The sequence below is a fragment of the Puntigrus tetrazona genome, chromosome 5, assembly GCF_018831695.1.
Source record: "Puntigrus tetrazona isolate hp1 chromosome 5, ASM1883169v1, whole genome shotgun sequence".
Classification (NCBI taxonomy): Eukaryota; Metazoa; Chordata; class Actinopteri; order Cypriniformes; family Cyprinidae; genus Puntigrus; species Puntigrus tetrazona.
In genome coordinates, this window is record NC_056703.1 from 24624893 (window position 1) to 24644828 (window position 19936).

The following is a 19936-nucleotide window of genomic DNA, read 5'->3' on the forward strand; positions in this document are numbered from 1 at the left end:
TCAACACGTATCGCGTCGACGGTCGATTGATGTGGACTGGGGATTGTGCTAGTCGTTTAACCGGAGCAGAAACAAATCGAGGATGATATATTTTGCTTGGATATAAACTTGAAAAGTATTCCACAGGTTGTGGCCTTTGGCAGGTAACGTGAAAGTTGAATTAAACATCTATATGTGATGTATATCGACAAAACGTGTCCATATTTGTTTATCTTAAGCTGTGGTAATGAGCTTAGCGTATGTTATTAGCTGCTTTAGCTCCAATCAAAAAATAACAGTATTATATCAGGCTTATTATGTGCACTTCCAGCTGAATATTGCCGATCAACGCGAAGCCCCATACGTTAGATGAACACAACTTTTCTCTCTTTTTTAAAATGTTGTTATGATAAGTGTTTCTGGTCGCTACTGGTCTGGAGCTTTAATTCCGCTTGAATTTAATTTAAAAACGCGCATAAAAGTTTAGATGTTCAATATATGCCCCTAACATAAAATAATAATCAAAGCAATAATCTTAACCAATGTGTACACTACTCGAAAATAACATATTTCATTGAATAAATTTGCTGTGATTTGGACTTTCTTAGTCTCGTAGCACTGAACTCCTGACAGTTAAATAGTTCTTCATTTATACCTCATTTGTCTTTCGTGAGCAAACTTTCCATTTTAATCTATAGTTTGAAGTCTAACTTGATTCAGTTTGAGTAAATTCAGGGTTTTTTTTTCTTAAAAACAAGTGATCAGAATTTGTGCAATAATGGATTTCTTAATTTTTTTTGTTCTGTGTTTTAACTTTAAACAGTCAGTGGTAAAAGGCTATGCATACAATACTTATTTTTGTGTTAAAAATGCTCTTAGATCAATTGATTCAAATAAGTTTATATAAAAACAACAATCTACACTACAAAAAAGTGATGGCATAGATTTTTTTCTATTTTCCGTTTAGGTCTAAATAAGTGCATCTAAAAATAAACATCTGGTTGGCGAAAGAGAGACCGTGTTACTCGGTTTTAATTTACAGCTGTCAGATCTTAAATTAGCGCAGAGAAATGAGAGGGGAGAGCCACACTATAGTGGATGGTGAGCAGGTACAGTGTTCTCGAAAAATACACTTACAAAGACTAGATACAGTTCAACAGATTAACACCACTCTTTGCTGGATTAAAAAAAACATGTACTGCTGTGCCTTCAACAGGAAACAATAGTTATCAACGGGTAAAGAAACTTGTCTGATATAGTGTTTAATTAACTTAATAAACTTTTGACATAAACATGAATTAAATAACTATTTAGATATGTTCATCATGTTTTTTCTCATTTAACTTGGTTTTTACCATAGTGTTAATGGTGCACAATAAAGTTGGGGTTTACAGCTGTTTACGAAAACATTTAATCTCTGAATGAAGAGGTTCTCTATAGGAACCATGGTATATAGACATATATAAACATATTGAACATCCTTATTTCTTAGACTAAGAACTTAAGTCCGAATGCAATGATCAGGATTGCTCAAAGTGTTTGTGTGTGTATGTGTATATATGTGTGTGTGTGTGACACATAGCAAACATGACAAAGTACAATTCACAGACCAAAATCTCTGAGAGGGCAAATGAAGTTCACAGTGCTTAATTGGTGTTTTACCAGTTAACGAGCGCCTGTTTAGAAGCACAAAATAGTCATTGTTTGTGGTTGGATGAGAGGCCGTTATCTGTTGTTCATTTCGTGTGTATTCAGGATGTCAGGATGGCAAGTGGCCCTGGCTTGCCGGACAGCCTGGTGCTGGAAATCTTCTTGCATCTCCCTCACAAGGCGGTGCTGAGCGCAGGCTTCACCTGTCGTCAGTGGTTTGCTGTGTCGCGTGATGAGTTCCTCTGGAAGGAGCTCTTCTACAACTACTACTTCATCCCGCGCTCCGTGCCTCGTCACCCTGGTACTGAACGTCTATATAAACTCCATCATAGGCAGTACATTCATGCATAAAATGAATAAGCGCACGTCTTCACATCTCTGGCCAAAAATAATTAAGTATTTATTTTGAGGAATATGTACATGTGTTCTTTTACCACTAATCTACTAAGCAGTCAAAGACACGTGACAGCGTTTAAATGTAGCCACCCTCTTCACGTAAGAATGCCTCGCTGTGGCAGCACTCCCTCAAACCTTTGAAAGTAACAATGCGTTTCCTGCATTGTCTGCAGCGGCTGTGTCATGGTACAGGGAGTTCAAGCGGCTGTATGACTGCATTCCCTGTGTGGAGGTTCAGACTCTGAAGGAACATCATGATCAGGTCCTTCACCTGGCCTTCTCTCACCGAGGACATCGCTTCTCTTCCTGCTCTAAAGACTGTACTGTTAAGGTAAGGCTGCCTACTGTTTGCTTCTTCAACGTCTTTGTATTTCAGATGTTCGAACGCTATTTATTATTCATAATCCAGATGACAAATGTTGGAATGAAGGAAATTATTTGCATATGCTAGTCGTAACATTAAATCTCTATGGTTATATGCAAAAAAAAAAAAAAAAGAACATTCATGCATATAATGACTTAACGAATATTATAATGGAAAATATATATTTTTGAAATGTTAATATTATGGAGAGGATCCTTGTAGACCATCATGACTGTGTCAGGGTCAAAAATAAAAGGTAAATTGACCTTTTTGTGTCAGAATGTTAGTTTAGGTTATAAAATGTTATGCGATACCACACACAACCTAATGACATTTCAGTTCTGATATTTGAAAATGCAGGTGTCTCCAGAATGTGTTTCTAAAGTTTCAGCTTAAAACACCCCACAGGTCATTTATTATCATTTTACAAATGCCCATTTTCAGTTGTCATGCGTTTTTGTTTTTTGTTTTTGGCGCATGTCTCTTTAAATGCAAATGAGCTGCTCCTCCCGACCCCCTTTTCAAGAATAGGGCTGTTATCTGTTATGTCTGTGAAGATGAACAGCTGGCAAAGAAGTTGCATGTTCATAATAGAGCTGTGTGGCAGCAGCGTAACATGAAGTGAATACATGTCTCTTGTGTCTTCTGAGGCTGGGATACTAAATTCACCGAATAATAAGAATTCACATAATGTGCTTTTACAGCTCTGGGACACAGAACGATCAGATGGCACCATCTCTTTGGTTCACAGCTCCAGCATGCGGCAGTTTAACTGGGGCTACACTCAGTTCTCTCAGTTCAACGCCGACGACACGCTGCTGCTGGTGTCAGGGGTATACCTGGGCCCACATCACTCCTCTTCAGGGGAGATCGCCGTCATCAGTCTGGGTAGAGACGGCTGTTCCACACACCAACTGCACGCACACACCACGAGTAGATTTCTGATTGATCTTGTTGTTTTGGGTCTATAGAGAACTACACCCTGCTGTCCCGTGTCAGAAATAAGCCATACGATGTGTTCGGCTGCTGGCTGAATGAGACTCACCTCATTTCTGGTAACCTGCACTGGATTGGGAACATGACCTCCTGCTCTGTGCTCTGGCTCAACAAAGCCTTCCAGGTCCAGATGTGTTTTAAAGTGACGTGCATGATGTAGTTGATTAACCCGAAAACGCATTTCCCGCTGGCTATGATGGTCTTCACATCGTTAAACAGTGTGACATTTCATAGACCAATCGTATTTCAATGGCTGAACATCTATAATATTTTCCAACGACTCACTTCAGTGTAACTTCTCTCCGTGTTTAGGACATTGAGTCAGAAAACGTCAATGTGGTGAAGCGTCTGTTTAAGATCCAGAACATCAATGCCAGCACTATCCGCACGGTGATGGTGGCCCACTGCCGTCGACACGACTCTCCTGACCTCCTTCTGGATTATGAAGCTCAGTCCAAGGCGCAGGCTCAGCGGACACAGCAGCACCAGCCTCTCTTCTTTGACCTGGGAAACACGGACAGCGAGGAGGAGGAGGGCGAAGAGGAGGAGGACGAGGAAGATGAGGAGCGAGGAGAAAAAAGAGCGGCGGCGCATCAGCCCTCGTTTCACCCATCCGGGATTCAGCATGTTATACATGTAAGAACCGTACGGATCGCTGCGCAGAGCTTTTAAAACTACATTTAGTTTAGCAGACTTACAACTGAAGACAAAGGGAGCAATCAGAATCAACAAAAGATCAATGATGTACAATCGCTAAAGACAGTCTCAGTTAGCTTAACGTGGCAGCGTAGCAATGCTCTCGTTTTATACTGTATAATAAAAAGAAACCTGATAGAATAGAAAAATAATAGAACAAGAAAGTGTTAGAGGCTTTTTAAGAAAACAAACAGTAATTGAATAGAGTACAAGTTTTTTAGAGTGCCAAGTAAAGATGGAGGAGATGTGTTTTTAGCCGATTCTTGAAGATGGCTAAGGACTCAAATGCTTTGGGGGGTTTTTTGTGGGAGAATAGGAAATGATTGTTTTCCATTTCCATGAACTGTGTATATTATTTCTGAGTGCGCATCAATAGATAACTGCAAATATTCAAGTATTTACCAGTGAAAAAAACAATTATCAGCATTTATAAAATCTGAATGGACATTATTTGTTCCTGTGTGCATGTTAATTGTGGAAACACATTAGTTTAGACCAATTCTGTCTATTAACTAGTTGCTTGCATGCGTATTGGTTGTTTACTAGTACTTATAAATCACATATTAATGTCTTATTTTACATGGACATATTGTAAGTCTAATTTAAGCAGCAGATTGTGAATTTGATGAGGCCAAAATTTATGCCCATGCTGAAGTGACCAAAATTAATTTTTTAAAATGATTGAAATATAGTCAACTTCTGAAACGACTGCATTAAAACATATACAGCAATCATTATTATGGCAACAGATTTTCAGCGAGCTTGTCCTCAGCTGTTCTTGTATGTTATCAGTTATATGTGCACTTTCTGTATTTGCTGGCGTTAGGGGCGTCAGAGCATAGCTGCTCGGGAAAGAGAGTTGGAGACAAAGGTGGCCAGGTTAATGGGCAGCAGACGCACCAAAGCTCCTGATCCCACCCTGGTATCTCCCTCGGCCCCTGGAGAAGGAGAGGACAAGACCTACCTCCTCTTCACCACCGGCAGCCTTACCTACTCGCCTCACCAAATAGGTGAGCCTGTGCTTGTGTGTCGTGTGAGACGCTCTTTCCATAAAGGCCTGGATTCCTCAACCGCTGCATTGGTTTGTTTCAGGTATCAAGCGGATAATGCCTGATCAAATGACGACGTGCGGTCCTGTGCTGGGAGAGGAGCGCAGTACGGATGAATTCTTTGACTCTCTGGATCATGTGATCGACATACACGGCCATATCATTGGCATGGGTCTGTCACCTGACCATAGGTGTGTTTTGTACAGCGGTAGAGGGTTAACTTTAGACTCGCGCGGTTTACTCGTACTACCTTTCAAATCCTTAAAAGACAATCAATTTATGGAATTTGTGTATAATATTATTTGTGATGCTGCTATGTTGCTCTTGTGCTTCTGTGGGGTACAAAATCACACAGTCTTCCTCCAGGGGGCGCAAACTGGCTAGGAAAGCTCTTATTAAGCTCTTTTAATCTTAAGGTAAGCAATATTCAAGGTAGCAGTTAAAATGGGTGCAGCAGTTCAGACAGTGCTGTTTCTCCTAACCCTTCTGCTTCAAACTTGGCAGTGTTTCCTAAATACCTGGAAACACACCTGGTTTTTATTATGTACAGGCCAAAAAATGACCGATTAAGTGTAATCATTTCAGTCTTTTAATTTCCACTTCAGTTTCTACAGTGTTTTTGACCAGGATCCCTAAAAGGCCATGGTAAATCAGGGACAACTCCTGAAAACCCTGCTGAAATCCTAGCACTATCAATGGCAGCGTGTTTGTCTGTTCACAGGTACTTGTACGTGAACAGTCGAGCGTGGCCGGCAGGCTGCGTGATCTCTGACCCCATGTCCCCTCCGCCCATCGCAGAGGAGATAGACCTGCATGTGATTGATCTGAAGAGTCTTCGAGAGGAACGTCGCAGCCTTCGAGCCCACCGGGCCTTCACACCCAACGACGAGTGCTTCTTTATCTTCCTCGACGTCAGCCGAGACTTTGTTGCCAGGTAATTCACAGCCCGTTTACAGTGACCCAAACGGCACACATGCTTTTAACCAGAGTCAAGATGCTCTAGAAGTCGATTCTTTCACTGGCTGATACAACACTCGTCTTGAACTTTACACCGGCAAGCGAACGGCATGGGCGCAGCACCAGGAAAGTGTTTTTGAAAAGCAGGTTTTTCCGTGTTGTGGGAGTGCCATTGAGAAGATTAAATTTGTCAAAGCGTTTGAGCGCTTCATAACAAGAATGCCTGCATGACCAATTAAGCTTTTAATGTCATTGTAATCTTGTAATTACATTCAGGTTTCTGAAAACCTCAGTCGGTGTTGATAAATATGACTTCGCATTATTATTGAAGACAATAGAAATGACTAGACGAGCTGAAATTTGAGTATTACAGCTAGGTCATATCTGATGTTTTTCAGACCTTTTATTATATTTATATATAATAATTTAGGCATCAGCTTTTAAATTAGTATTTTTGCAGTCTTTTTGCAGTACTCTGCCAGATGTATCTGTAGGTTTGTAGGATTTTTGAAAAGCATTCTCATTTACTTCATACTAGTATAATCATTTCAAAAACCATTTAAAGATGATTACACCGCATGACTTCTTGAGGAGTCGATCGGTCTTCAGATATTGGGCACGGCCGGGACAGTCAAGATGGAGGGTGCCGAGCATGTTTGATACTTTTTAAAACACATTGTCATTTGTCTCTCTTCCTCAACAATAAATAGCAATATTCGATCGACTCTAAATAACTGCTAACTGATGTAATCGTCTGTGTAGCGGTGCAGAGGACAAGCACGGTTACATCTGGGATCGGCACTACAACATCTGCCTGGCTCGCCTGAAACACGACGACGTGGTCAACTCTGTGGCCTTCAGCCCAGCAGACCAGGAGCTGCTGCTGTCTGCCAGCGACGACTCCACCATCAAAGTGTGGCGCTCGCCGCGCATGGTGCGCCTCGCCGAGGCACCGCAGCGCCCCCCTCGGGCTCAGAAACTGCTCTCCTCTTTGCTCGGCCGCAGGAGTGCTAATCTGAACGGTAAACCGTGACGAGAGAAAGACGCTCCGTGAGCAGAGAGACACGTGAGGTCAGGAAGGCGAGGGTCTCCGTACGTGCAGTCTTCTGTGGGCCTTTTTGCACAATGTGCCGTGACCAACAGATAGCCGGAACATGAGAAGCAACAAAAGAAAACTGCCTCTTTGGAACTCTATACTGGTGAAAGATCGCTGATGCGCAAGAAAACACAGGAGACGTTCATTAAGAAGACGTGTGACTTCAAGAAGAAAGATACTAAGGTCACATTCACATATAAATGTCACGTGTTTTTATTTGAAAGCCCATTTAACCCTGTGGTGATGAACGAAGCACGTCTGCACGTTTGTACTTTGTTGGCACCTTTTTTTTTTAAGTAGATGTTATACAAGCAATCTGATGATCAGAAAAATGGTGTTTAAATCCTAACAGAGAAAAATCTATGTTCTGCTACACCTTTACAACACAGATATATGCATCACTGATATTTCATCCCTGTTCCAGTTTTATGTAGGAGAAGTAAGTTTGATTTAACTTCATTTCGTTGACTCCTGAGCTGCCCTATATAGCCTTTATCATTGAAATCGGTTGTATCCATTGTGCATATGGATTGTGTCATAGAGGTTACACTATATATCACACTATATTGAAAATGTAAAAATTCCAAAGAAATTCAAAGCCTTCGTGTTGAACTTTTGTTTATACAAGCAGTCGGTTTTAACAATGCTGCACCTCCGTCATGGTGACGTATTTATTGTATGTGTATTTATCTACTAAGACGTTTCGAGAGGATTTGTTTAGGTTGGATCATTAAAACTACAAAACCATTTCATTTCCCGTTACAGGTAGGTGAGGCTTGTGACTACACCGTTGAGATACTATGCAGCATTTCATATCAACAAGCATGCTTACCTCACCTGCAGCACTTTACCTTTCTGTGCTTTACCAGCATTAAATATTCAGCAAAGGTGCTCAGACGTCATGAAAAAGTGACCCCTAAACCCCCATCATGCCTCACAGAGATGGTCTACAGCCGTAATGTTAATATCCATGACGATACATATGACTTTTTGTTAATTTATTTACATCCAGTGATTTCGACCGGATCTCCTTGTAATGATGTAGTTTCTAATGGCCCTGACTCCCTGTGTGACGTTTGCTCGTGCTCGTGCGTCTGGTTTTGACATCCGTAGATTTTGTACTGTGGAATGTATACTTTCTTTGGCCCATTAAACTTTTTTTTTCTTTTACCAGATGAGATGTGAATTTTGTATTTTTACTAAAGGACTGGATAAAATAGAACTCCTTAGAGAAGAAATTGCGTTTATTGATGTTACAAAATAAAATAGAATTGTACACTAATAGATTGCCCTTATATATGACTTGGACTTGTATATGAATTATGAACATAATTAAATATTTTGTGATTAAAATGCGATGCAATAAAGGGTAGATTAATATCGCTACAAACACTAGATGAAATCCAAATCAACAAGTGATAGCTAAATAATATAACACATTCATTTTGAAAGGACACATACCAGATCATCAAAAAAAAAAACATGTTTCCAACACTAACAAGGATTATTATCTATGCACCAGCAGGACCCCTAACCTCGCTTGCTGTGATAATACAGAAAAAAATGGTGGTCCTTTTAGAAGGATTTGTGGTGGATCTTATTCTTCTATTCATTAAACGCTCAAGTGGGCTCATTTATCATCATCAGGTTTGATTCTAGAGTGCGTGTAGTCTCCTGCTAAGGTTTCTAATTGCTGAAATAACCATTTTTATAGCCTCGTGCACATGCTGTATCAAAGGGCTTATTTAGAAGAGCAAGCAGTTACTAGTTCCTATAGGCTGAACGATTCTCACAGCTTTTATAACAGGTACTCTATTATTAAGCTAGTCAAGTTAGTCGACTAAAAACAGCAGACCAGTAACTTACATGTAGCTATTTATATGCTTACACTATACTTCCAGCAAAAGATGCATTTAGTTATTTAACGGCATGAAAAATGATACCACAAGTAGAGTATATGCATAAAACAGACGAACCTTAAAGGGTTACTCCAGCCCAAAAGTATTCACTTACGTCCATGTGGTTCCAAACCCCTGAAAGCTTTGTAGGTCTTCTGAACATAATTAAAGATCCTCTGGATGAATAATGGGAGGCTAGTGACTGTGCCATTGACTGCCAAACAACCGCCACGGTCAAGGTGTAGAACAGTGTGAAAGACATCGTCTGAATGCTTCATCTGCCATCAGTGGTTTGTAAGCTATAAGAACTACTTTACTTGGCGATTGAACACATAACATCACTGTAAAACCATTTTGGGCCTCGTCCTGTGTACACAGTTCTGTGTATGTAATGGAAAGATCCGTTTTGTATGTTGTACAGTGTGTACAAACAGCATCTTTTATTCTCATAGCTTCATAACGTTGAGGCTGAGCGACTGATTCAACGACGTCTTCCGTACTTTTCTGCACACTGACAGTCGGGACAGTTCGGCGGTCAATAGGACAGTTACAAGCCTCCTGCTTTTCATCGGAAATATCTTAACTTGTGCCCTGAAGATGAACAAAGCTTTTATGGGTTGGGAATCACATTTTTATTTTGTGGTGAAGTAATCCTTTAAGGTCACGGAACATATAAGTCATTTCTGTATCGCATACAATACTACAGGTAGGTATAGGTAAAATATTAAAATATGTGTACTCATGTATATTATATAAATACGTATTATAATAAATAATTATTTTGTTTTAAATATTGAATTATATCAAACTAGTGCAATTGTTGGTATGGAAGTCTGTTTTAGCAAATCCACTCCATACGTGCACATAATAATATTACTATAACTCAATTTATTTCTTAAAATCAATATAGAAATATTATTTTATTATCATTTATATTATCGTTTATATTATACGTGTTATTTGTTTGGCTTCCGCAGCTGAGATATAATAATAATAACAACAATAATATCATCAATTATTACTAGGAGTAATTCCAGGTCTTTATAAGCCAGTGAGGTCGACTATGGCTTTAATAAATATGGTGTCATCTCTCAGATATGAGCTTTTGCCTGCCAGCTTGGCCAGAGGACAGAAGAGAGGACAACCGCTGGCTATGTTCATCTCACTGATGGGTCTCTGGAAGGATGTGGAGCTCACGTCAGGCCTGAAGGCATCAATGATGTGCTCTCGGTTGTTCTGGTCCAACAGCATCAGTGTCACCTGCAAGGAAGGAACAGGAGAGAATACAGGAGAGCCTAATTAAAAAACCCCAAAAAACTCCACTCATACAAAGTGGAGAGTGCAACAGGATATAAAAGATACAACACAAATGGTACTTTAGCGTCACTAAATAAAAGGTGAAACATTTGATCGGCTCATTTACCTTCTGGCTAAAGGGCCACTTCAGCAGTGCATCGTATTTGCCCCTCATGACCACAAAAAACAGAGAAAGATGAGTGCCCCGGCCTGTGCCGTCACCGTTCAGGTAGAGTCTCAGACACATCTTATAGCCATATTTACTGGAGTAGAACGCTGGGAAAACAAAAAAAGAAGAAATCATTCCCAGCGACTCAAAGACTGCTTCCCCTCTTATTCATTTCTTTTAATGAACAGATTGCACTAAACTAAAATGGTTTACGTGGTTAAAAAAATAATCTATGTAATGATATAATACAAAAATTAAATAAAACCTAGATCATTTTATTTAAATTATATAATTGAAATGATTTAATTACTATAATTGCACAAGTGTGTGTTTAAACACTATGACACACAAAGACCATGATCAGTAATATTCTCAAAAATCTACTAACAATAATATTATAAAATAAATATTAAAATGTCCTTTATTTTTGATGGCAAAGTTGAATTTGCAGCAGCTATTACTCCGGTCTTCAGCATCAGAAGAGCCTTTAGGAATTATTCTAGTAACAATCATATTATTAGCAATGCTGAAATAAACGCTTACTCACAACATTATAAATCTTTTTCTATTTCTTCCAAAATAATCCCCCAACTTTTTCAGACGACAGTAAGCAGAATGCAGTGTTTTTTTAGTAAGTGTCAGATTGAGACTAGCGAGCAGATCTAAAGGGAAGATCCAACCGTCATAAAAGGAATAGAGCTCTTTACATAAGATTGAAAAAAGTCAGGGTATTTTACCACAAAGGGTCAAGGTCCTCAAAACGAAACCAGACAACTTGTACTTTTAACTTACAATATGCAAAGTATTTTGTATTGATCCTAGAACACTCCCAGTACAGCATGATAAAAAAGTGTTGAAAATAATTATATTATTCTAGCGAATATTCCCATAAAAATAAATAACACAGAAATATTAAAATACCAATAATAAACAGAATAGACTAAATGCAGGCAATGTCATTTGATTTGATCGCAGCCTTACCAGGTGAGAACATGGCAGGTGCCCGGCCGCCCACAGCGTCTTGTCTGCGACGTGAGAAGTCTGCTATTTTCCAAATGAAAACTCCATCGTATGTGCAAAACTGAAGCTCCCGCAAGGACTGCTCCGACTCTGCTAACTGAAGATCTCGCATTGTTAAAGTCCGTTCAAGCTGACGCACCTTTAAGAGTCACCCAACACAAACCAGACACACGTGGTTCAGAGACTGCAATGTTGTTCTAATAATAGAATGAAACGCTAACATTTAAACATACATACATACATACATATATATATATATATATATACATACACACACTGGTATCAGGAATTGTTCTGTGGTTCAGTGGTATCTATGGTTCTATAGTAATAATCATAGACCATATAATAATCCAAGTAATCCAGTCCATCAATCAACAGCTCTGTATCTGTAATAAACTTTGAATGATTGCTTCCAGCTAAAATAGTATGTTCTACCCATATTATTATTTTTATTGTAAACAAGTTCTACAAGCCCAAAAAAGTTCTAAAGAAGTATGTCTGTGGATTTTAAGCTAAAACAGGGAATTTGTTTCAGTTTTGTTCCGAACACTACTTGGTTTCACGTGAGATTATTTGGTGCTAGAGGAGGGATAATAACTGACTGACTGGATTACCTGTGATTGACTCTTATTCTGAGGATACTCAACAATTGTTTGATTAAACTCAATAAATCAACTGATCAGCTATCAGAAAGTGTTGGATGGTCTCATGTGAATGAAGACTCGAGACAGAGACAGCAGAGGCTCTTCTGCTGGAGGATGAAGAAACGCTTGTTTCTTAAGAAACAGCCAAACGGAAGCTAATCTTGTAGCTTTTTTTATAATACAAACTGACTTTAAATGCTATTAGATCAGAAGGATGGATCACCCAAAGATAAAAACACTGCCATCTTTTACACACCACGATGCTTTTCCAAACCTGTATGACCTGTATCCTGTCAAAATAAAGTATAGCGGGGTATAAAGGGTATAATCTAGTAGCTTTTTAACTGTAAAAGTTTCATAGTAGTACCCATAGGCAGAGTGGAGGGAGTGGATTTTATTCGGCGTTTGTTTTAGAAAATTCACAATAAAAAGCTTGGAGCTTTGACAGATGCAGACACGTTAAATATGAGATGCAAAAGATGCAATGTTTGTATGAGTATGTGCAGTGAGTTGTGGTAGGAACATTTGATGGGTAGGAAAAAATTTGAGACAGAAGAATCAGAAACTAGCTCTGATCAGCGATGTCTCAGCTCAGATCTTTCCACACTGAACAATAGAAAATACTTTGACTGAAATTTTTTGAGGAGAAGATCAGAAGTCAGAAAAAGGTGGATTCTTCTACATTATGTAAGAAACTCTGTATAGCTAACCAGTCTTTTTGTAAATGTATTTTATATGAATCAAAAAATATATAGGCTCAAAGTAGAAAATATGGTATATACCGTGTATACAAACTCAGCCTATGGTAGTACCTTAAAGATAAATGTTATTAATCTAAAGCACTGATATACACCTTTTAGGTAGATTTGTTGCACATTTATCTAACAGTGAAGTTTGATTTTATTTTTGGGTTCATTTTAAAATAAACTATTTTAAGTGAAGATTTTAGTGAATGTTAAATGTATTAAAGTTTCAGAAGTCATATAAACCACGTATCACTGTACTGTAGACTGCTTTTTGTCATTTCTTGATATCTGCCACCCTTTTGAAGAGGAAAAGCAAATATGATTTGGTACAACCGGGGAAGAGTAAAAACTGACAGACGAATTTGTGTAAACCATCCCCTGAAGAACTTTTTTTACACCAGCATATCGTAGTAATAATAATAATAATACTACAAGATCGGTCAATACGTCATAATGTGTTACCTGCAAGGAGAGAGCCTCGCATCATGCTCTGATAAACAGCAGAGCATCAAAACCATCTCTGCTGTCCGAAAGAAAAAATAAGTCCTATAATACCAATTTAGCGAGCGTTTAATCTGAACGATTTAAGCGTATCATTTTCTCTGTGTGTGCGAGTGTAGTTACCTTGTTTGACAAGTTCTCTATCTTCTCCTGGTCTAGTCGATGTTGACGGGACAGTGCCTCCAGGGTGAGGGCCGAGCGCTCCACCTCTCTGTTCAGCACACACACTATGTTCTCCAACGCCGTGACTTTCTGCTGCACACCAGGACTGCCTCCTCTCCCTGCATGATGGCCGGCAGCGTGAGCCCCGGCTGGAGATGCATCCTCAGGTCCGCGGTACAATCCCAGTCCAGAATCTTCCTGCCACTCTCCGGCGCCCTCGGCCCGCAGGCGCACAGAGGACAGCACAGCTAGCATGAGACGCAGATGATCCGTCATGCTGGTCTGCTCATGCTCCTGCTGCTTACCATTGTCAACCTAGAAACAATAGTTATATTAATACTATTATTAAAAAGGGTTACATCAAATTATTATTCATTTGCTGAAAAAAGTCCTGCGGTTACCTACACATAATTAAGACAAGACACTATTAACTAGTTGGTTGTTAGCATGCCTTCCTGAAAAAATTGAACCGTTTTAACAGCCGTTATAGAATAATTCAAAGCTTTTGTTAATTTTGCTGCTATTAATGTGGGGGCAGGTTTGGCTTCATGGGTTAGTTAAGGGTCAGAATAATTACTTCTACAATTTACTGTTTGAAAGGAGCTATTATCTAATATTTCTAGCTATATGAATATCCTAACTAATGATTTGTGAATTATGTATTGTTTTTATAGTGATTCATTAAAGAACATTTCTATTGAAGGTAGTAAGGTAAGTCTGACCAGCAGAGGGCATATTCTTTAAAAGACCAACCACTGGAGAAAATAGAGGTTGGAAACACTTCTTTTTTTCTTTTTGACTTAGTAACCGCCATCGTAGTAAATTATTTCCCCTAATAAATTAGCCAGCCTTCGCAAGTACACAAATTACAGCACTGCATACATTACCTAGAAAAATATTTGGGACTTTTCTAACCCACGCTTCATCTATTTTAGAATAGCGTGCCAAAGCGAAGCGAACCGAAAGACTCGAACAGATGTCAAAGTGTTGTGTCCAAATTATTTCGAGGCTTTCGATTGAAATAAAACGCTTTTTCAACTGGCCAACGCTACAAAAATACATTTCTCAAGAAGCTAATTAACCAAAGCGCCTCAGAAACGCTAATGCAAACAGGCAGAATAATCTCCGTTTCAATTACACGTTCATGAGAAAGAAATACACACCACGGCCCTGCAGCCAATTTCACTAAACTGGCATGCTGACTTAGACTTCGCGCAAGACTTGATGTGTTCTTGAAACTGAAAAGAGGGGGGAAAAAATAACAACAAATAATTAGGAGTATTGTGTGAATAAAAAACCATGCGTTTACATTTATACTAACAAATACTGTTATTCTATGTATTGCTGAGAACGCAGACCAACCTTCTCTCTGGGGATTTTCTTTTTACCGCAGTCTTTGCATTGCATGGGGAATTTCTGACATATTTCATCATGAGCCTGTGACATTTGACATACAGATTTGTATTAATAATAATTACTATTACCAATAACCACATAGTTCTTTTTATTTGATCTTTCTTAACAAAAAGAAAACAAAAAAATATCAAAAGGAGTATAACACATGCAACATAAGAAAATAACATTTTAAATTTTACATTCATATAACATCAAAAATAATACAGAAATCAAATATTCAAATGCATAGTAAATATTAATGACACAGACAGCAGCAGGTCTGTTGGGTTGAAGAGACCCTATTATGCTTCATGAAATGTTTATAGACCTAGTTAAGTACCTAGTTGTGAAGAATAAATTAGCATTTTCATTAACAAGCAATGCAAAAAGATCAACAAGTCAACATGAAACGGCTTGGGACTGGTTTTAAAAAGTCAAATCTTTCTTTTAAAGAGATAATAACGTTATACACAGTGCACTTTTAAAAGTCCATGATTGGTGCAGACAAACCACATGTGATCATACGAACAGCATTAATAATGAGATTTATTAAGGCTTATCCCACATAATATCTCTTTTTAACATCAAGCACATCCTTTACGTTATTTAAAGAACTGATTCATGTTCTGAGTAAGTATTATACTCCACAGCTCTAGTACACTAACTACACCCCACTCAGTAGTTAACTTACGGACGGGACACTTCTAGGATGTTGATTACCTTAATTTCCTTGAAGTTGAATGTGACCTTGCAGTATTTGCAGTTGAGGGTTCTGGCCTCGCATTCCCGCTCATTGTGGCGTTCTTTCTCACTGACCAAGATGAGCGCTTGACATGCTTCACATTTTACACGTTCAAAGTCACAACGACCTTCGTGCTGACCCTGGTGAAGACAAGAAATATCTGTAAATGTCTGTCTTAAATGGGATAACAACTCTTAAACTGTCACCCATTCAATATTATCTTACTAATAGCTTAAACATTAATAGCTTTTTATTGCTGTTGTTTATGCCCTTTATTCCCATGAGATGCATTTCCTGTTACTAAATGATCACAAGACATAACCGGCTACAAAAGAATAATGACCTTGTGGACCAGTCAGCCACAAGACAGAACAAGTTCATAAGCACGCATAATTATGCAAACTTTATATATGATAAAGCTAGAGCTAAGACAAACACCAGCTGAACACGTTCAGTGAAAATAAGCTCGATGATCAGATAAAAAGATGTCTGTTCGACTACTCTGCATCTGTTTGAAAATCTAAAATATTTGAAAAAAAAAAAGAGATCAGAATCAGTTCAGTCAGTCATTAAACCAGTTTTTCAATCTACACATCAGAAGAACCGATCTGAGATAAATACTGTAAGAACATGATAACGGGTGAGTCAATACTGACTAATCAGAAAAAAACCTTTAAAGTCACAAGGGAAAAAAAACCCATATGAGTCACATCCACACTTTTACCACTTAAAAAGAAGTTCAAAAAACATGTTAAGCTTGAAAAGGTTTTCTGAAACCAAGACTGAAAGTCAGAATGGAATCTTGGAAAAGTTTTCTCAGCAGCCAAAATACGTAGGTTCACAAGGTTATAATTAACTTTTCACTTTAAGCACTACTCTCATCTTACAAGATCACATACATTATATTACCACCAGCTCTCTGAACGCCTTACGCTTCTCAAAAGCTTTTTTTTAATTCTGAAAACAGTTCACCAAATATACAACAAAAACATTTTTTTAATACAAAAAGAAATTTTAAATACTCAATTACATACATTTTCATTACACAAAAGGTAAAATGTTATGCTTTTAACAGTTTTAAATGACAAATACTACACTAGCCATTTTCAAAGGCTTATTCTTTCCTCTAGCCTGTGTGTGGTAATACTGGTACTTTCCAGGCGGCTTGGGACTTTCCGCCCAACCCCCATCTGTAACAGCTGCCTTTATACAGACATGAGCGGATGTTTCTTTTTAAACTGACAGAACATTTTTCATGATCTTATTTGCAGATGAGTTAGACTTCATTTTTAAAGAAAATGTCATTATAATAGTCAGAATTTAGAAATGTAAAACATTTAAAGACGGATATGACAAGCCAGTCTAACAATGCTCTTACCTCATACTCTTTCAATGTTCCAGACCAGCTACATCCATCGTTTGGGCATTTGGCTGGTAAACTATCAATTTCCCTTCGTGCTGCATTATCAGGAAATGCCTATTGAGGAGTCAAAGGCCATGGAACAATAGCTTTTAAAACTGTATTCCTGTAACTGTTAAACATTACACCGGTGCATGCACATTTGCCAAGAACATATACACTGGATAAGAGCTACCATGCTAACCGAAACCAAACATCAAAAGTAATACGGAAATCAAATATTCAAATGCATAGTAAATATTAATGACACAGACAGCAGCAGGTCTGTTGTGTTGAAGAGACCCTATTATGCCATGATAACTGAAATGAGAATGATAACTCTTACCACTGTAATATTGAGCATAGACGTTGTCTCTTCAAATATACCCTCGGCACGGCAGGCTTCGCAGGGTGTGGGCCCCGAGCTAATGAAGAGAAAAGATTGTAACGGTGCAGCCTTCAAAACAGATGAAGGCAAGATTGAGCTTCAAGTACGCTGTAAACGCCACAGTTTGGGGAAAACTTAAATATACAGCCTTCTTTTACCTGTATTCAGTCTACCCAAAGAAGGCTTTCAAGGTTGATTAAAATTCTGAATTAAAATTCTGCCATTAATTCTTCTTTTAGAGAGTATCACAACACTCATAACACGTATGCATGCTTTCCCACCCAGCATAAACACTGATTACGCAACTTCTGCCTAAGCCACTGATGTCACGTGGACTATTTTACCAATGTATCTTCTACCTTTCTGGACCAAGGAATATCTGGGTTGTGTTGCTGACTATAAAGGGTCAGATACAGCTCTTAGGTTTCATCAAAAATATCTTAATTTGTGATTTGAAGATGAATGACGGTCTAGAACGAATTTATGACAGAATTTTCATTTTGGGGTAAACTGACCCTTTGAGTAGTGCTTTGAATGGAAAGACTGAAGTGAAAGCAGCAGGTGAGCAATAATAATTAAAAGCAAAACACGAGAAAGGATAAGTAAATAGCGGTTAAAGCATTTCCACTCTTGTGCCCATCTCTATACCAGAGGCACTTCTTAAAGTATATGCAATAAAATGGAAAAACAAATACGTCAACATTTCTTGAAACTGACGAAAAAAAATTGACAAAATTGTAACTTTCTTGATCAATTTTCTTCTAATGCAGATTTTCATATTTTTCCATCACTGATATTTGTCATGTAATATACAGACAATTTTCAGACTGGAGATGAAATTACAAAAATAAGATCACATACTTCACATGGACCCATGGGCTTATGGGCCATTTACAGAGCACCTCTTTTTATTGGTGTTTCAGTAGTGAATGAGTAGTGTCTTTTTTTTATTTATTTATTTTTTTTATTAGTGCTTTCATGGCCTTTTCCTTCCCTCCAAGTTTAAAGGCTTACACTGAATTAACTGTCAAGTGGATTGGAACTGAACAATCCATACAAGCAAACTAAATCAACGCACAAAAGGGATGTACATCCAACTCAAACACAACATTGAAAAGAGGGCAGGGATTTATTCTTCTCCTTCCTTCCTTAATTATTACGCCAGAATGATAGTATAGCTCCTAGTCATATCAGCATAGAAAACTGCAATTGTTCATTTTCCGTCGCGCTCAGTACACAGAAGAGTCAGGTTTTAAATAGGAAAAACGTAGAAACTTTTTGGTCATTTTCAAACGGGATGCTTCTGGTCTAATCAGATTCAATGATCTGTGCTAAGCTATGCTAAAAGTGCTATCGCCAGACCTGGAGAATGGCTGAATGGATTCAAAAACTGTAAAATTCAACTTTTTAACTCATTGAAGAATGAGCCTGTTCCCTTAACAAACACTGTTTGCGCAAGACATTGTTAGTTTGTTCACTTCATTTTACTATTTTAATTTTAATTATTTTTTCCATAATAAACTAGTTAATAGTGAGAATTGATCCCTGAATTAAAGTGTTCACATGTTTTTTATGATGTTTCATATTGCAAAGGAGAAACTGACCTTATTATGCTTACATAATTAACAGATATAACCACTTCAAATTTAATAAATCGATGGTTCGCAATTTTTTTTACTCCAAGGTTCGACTATTTTCATGTCATTAATTTTTAATTCCATTCCAATTAAACAAATCAAATTCAACTGTTCAACATACAGTTTAAATATACTTTGCAATACTGACACAACTAAAACAGTAGGGTTGGGCACTATATATATATATATCAGTCAATATATTATGCGCATCTCGTCAGAAAAACTAAACTGGCGCTCCATTTGAAAACAGGTCATGGAGATTTACTGCTAATCAAAGAACTGGCTTTACTGACCAGATGTGCATAATATATCGATTGATATATATCACCCAGCCCTACTAAAATGTATGTAAATCTCAAACTTTAACCAATAAAGTCAACCTTCCATATCAAACAAAGCCACAGGGAGATCTCAAAGAACTGCATATAAACTACTATATGGATCCATTCAGAAAGAGTAAACAAACCAAAATATATCAATCAATATCAAATCAATATAAAGAAAAAAACTAATAGCCAAACGACTGACACCAAGGTAAAGCTCACCAAAGATTGAAAATATCCTAGGACATATCCACAGAGGTAAGTGAAGATAGTATATCCAGACTGATGTAGAACCCTTTGGGTTAAGCGGCAAAAGAGAGGATCAACATCAACCAAAAGCAGGGATATTTTTCCATCTAGCTATAGAGCAGTGGAAGATTAAAGGGATTGGGAATGTCCATGGAGAGGGTGGCAAAAAATGCAGAGCAAGGAG

The 19936-nt window shown here is 38.1% G+C and overlaps 2 protein-coding genes across 6 annotated transcripts in view; one reads left to right on the forward strand and one right to left on the reverse strand.

Moving 5' to 3' along the window:
- On the forward strand, positions 1-8830 carry fbxw5 (F-box and WD repeat domain containing 5). The gene is made up of 10 exons (XM_043239286.1): positions 1-143; positions 1735-1930; positions 2199-2356; positions 3094-3277; positions 3361-3509; positions 3698-4021; positions 4908-5091; positions 5174-5321; positions 5852-6064; positions 6850-8830. The coding sequence occupies exons 2-10, from the start codon at positions 1744-1746 to the stop codon at positions 7118-7120; spliced, it is 1818 nt and encodes a 605-aa protein (XP_043095221.1). The 5' UTR covers positions 1-143; positions 1735-1743; the 3' UTR covers positions 7121-8830.
- Positions 8410-19936, reverse strand: part of traf2b (Tnf receptor-associated factor 2b) — a 19240-nt gene continuing 7713 nt past the window's right edge. For 3 of the 5 annotated variants that reach the window (XM_043239291.1, XM_043239290.1, XM_043239287.1), the window contains exons 3-11: positions 17502-17580; positions 17135-17233; positions 15735-15896; positions 14982-15056; positions 14783-14857; positions 13581-13934; positions 11528-11705; positions 10505-10653; positions 8410-10341 (exon numbers count right to left, since the gene is read on the reverse strand). In XM_043239291.1, the coding sequence (XP_043095226.1) occupies positions 10123-10341; positions 10505-10653; positions 11528-11705; positions 13581-13934; positions 14783-14857; positions 14982-15056; positions 15735-15896; positions 17135-17233; positions 17502-17580 (1390 nt within the window). In that variant the 3' untranslated portion in view covers positions 8410-10122. Of the gene's footprint in view, positions 10342-10504; positions 10654-11527; positions 11706-13580; positions 13935-14782; positions 14858-14981; positions 15057-15734; positions 15897-17134; positions 17234-17501; positions 17581-19725; positions 19799-19936 lie in introns of all 5 variants that reach the window. The other 2 variants (XM_043239292.1, XM_043239289.1) reach the window with 2 other exon arrangements.

Coding starts and splice junctions, on each gene's coding strand:
- fbxw5 (XM_043239286.1), top strand. CDS start 1,744: ATGGCAAGTGGCCCTGGCTTGCCGGACAGCCTGGTGCTGGAAATCTTC. Junction 1,931..2,198: donor CTCCGTGCCTCGTCACCCTG/GTACTGAACGTC, acceptor CATTGTCTGCAG/CGGCTGTGTCATGGTACAGG. Junction 4,022..4,907: donor GGATTCAGCATGTTATACAT/GTAAGAACCGTA, acceptor TGCTGGCGTTAG/GGGCGTCAGAGCATAGCTGC.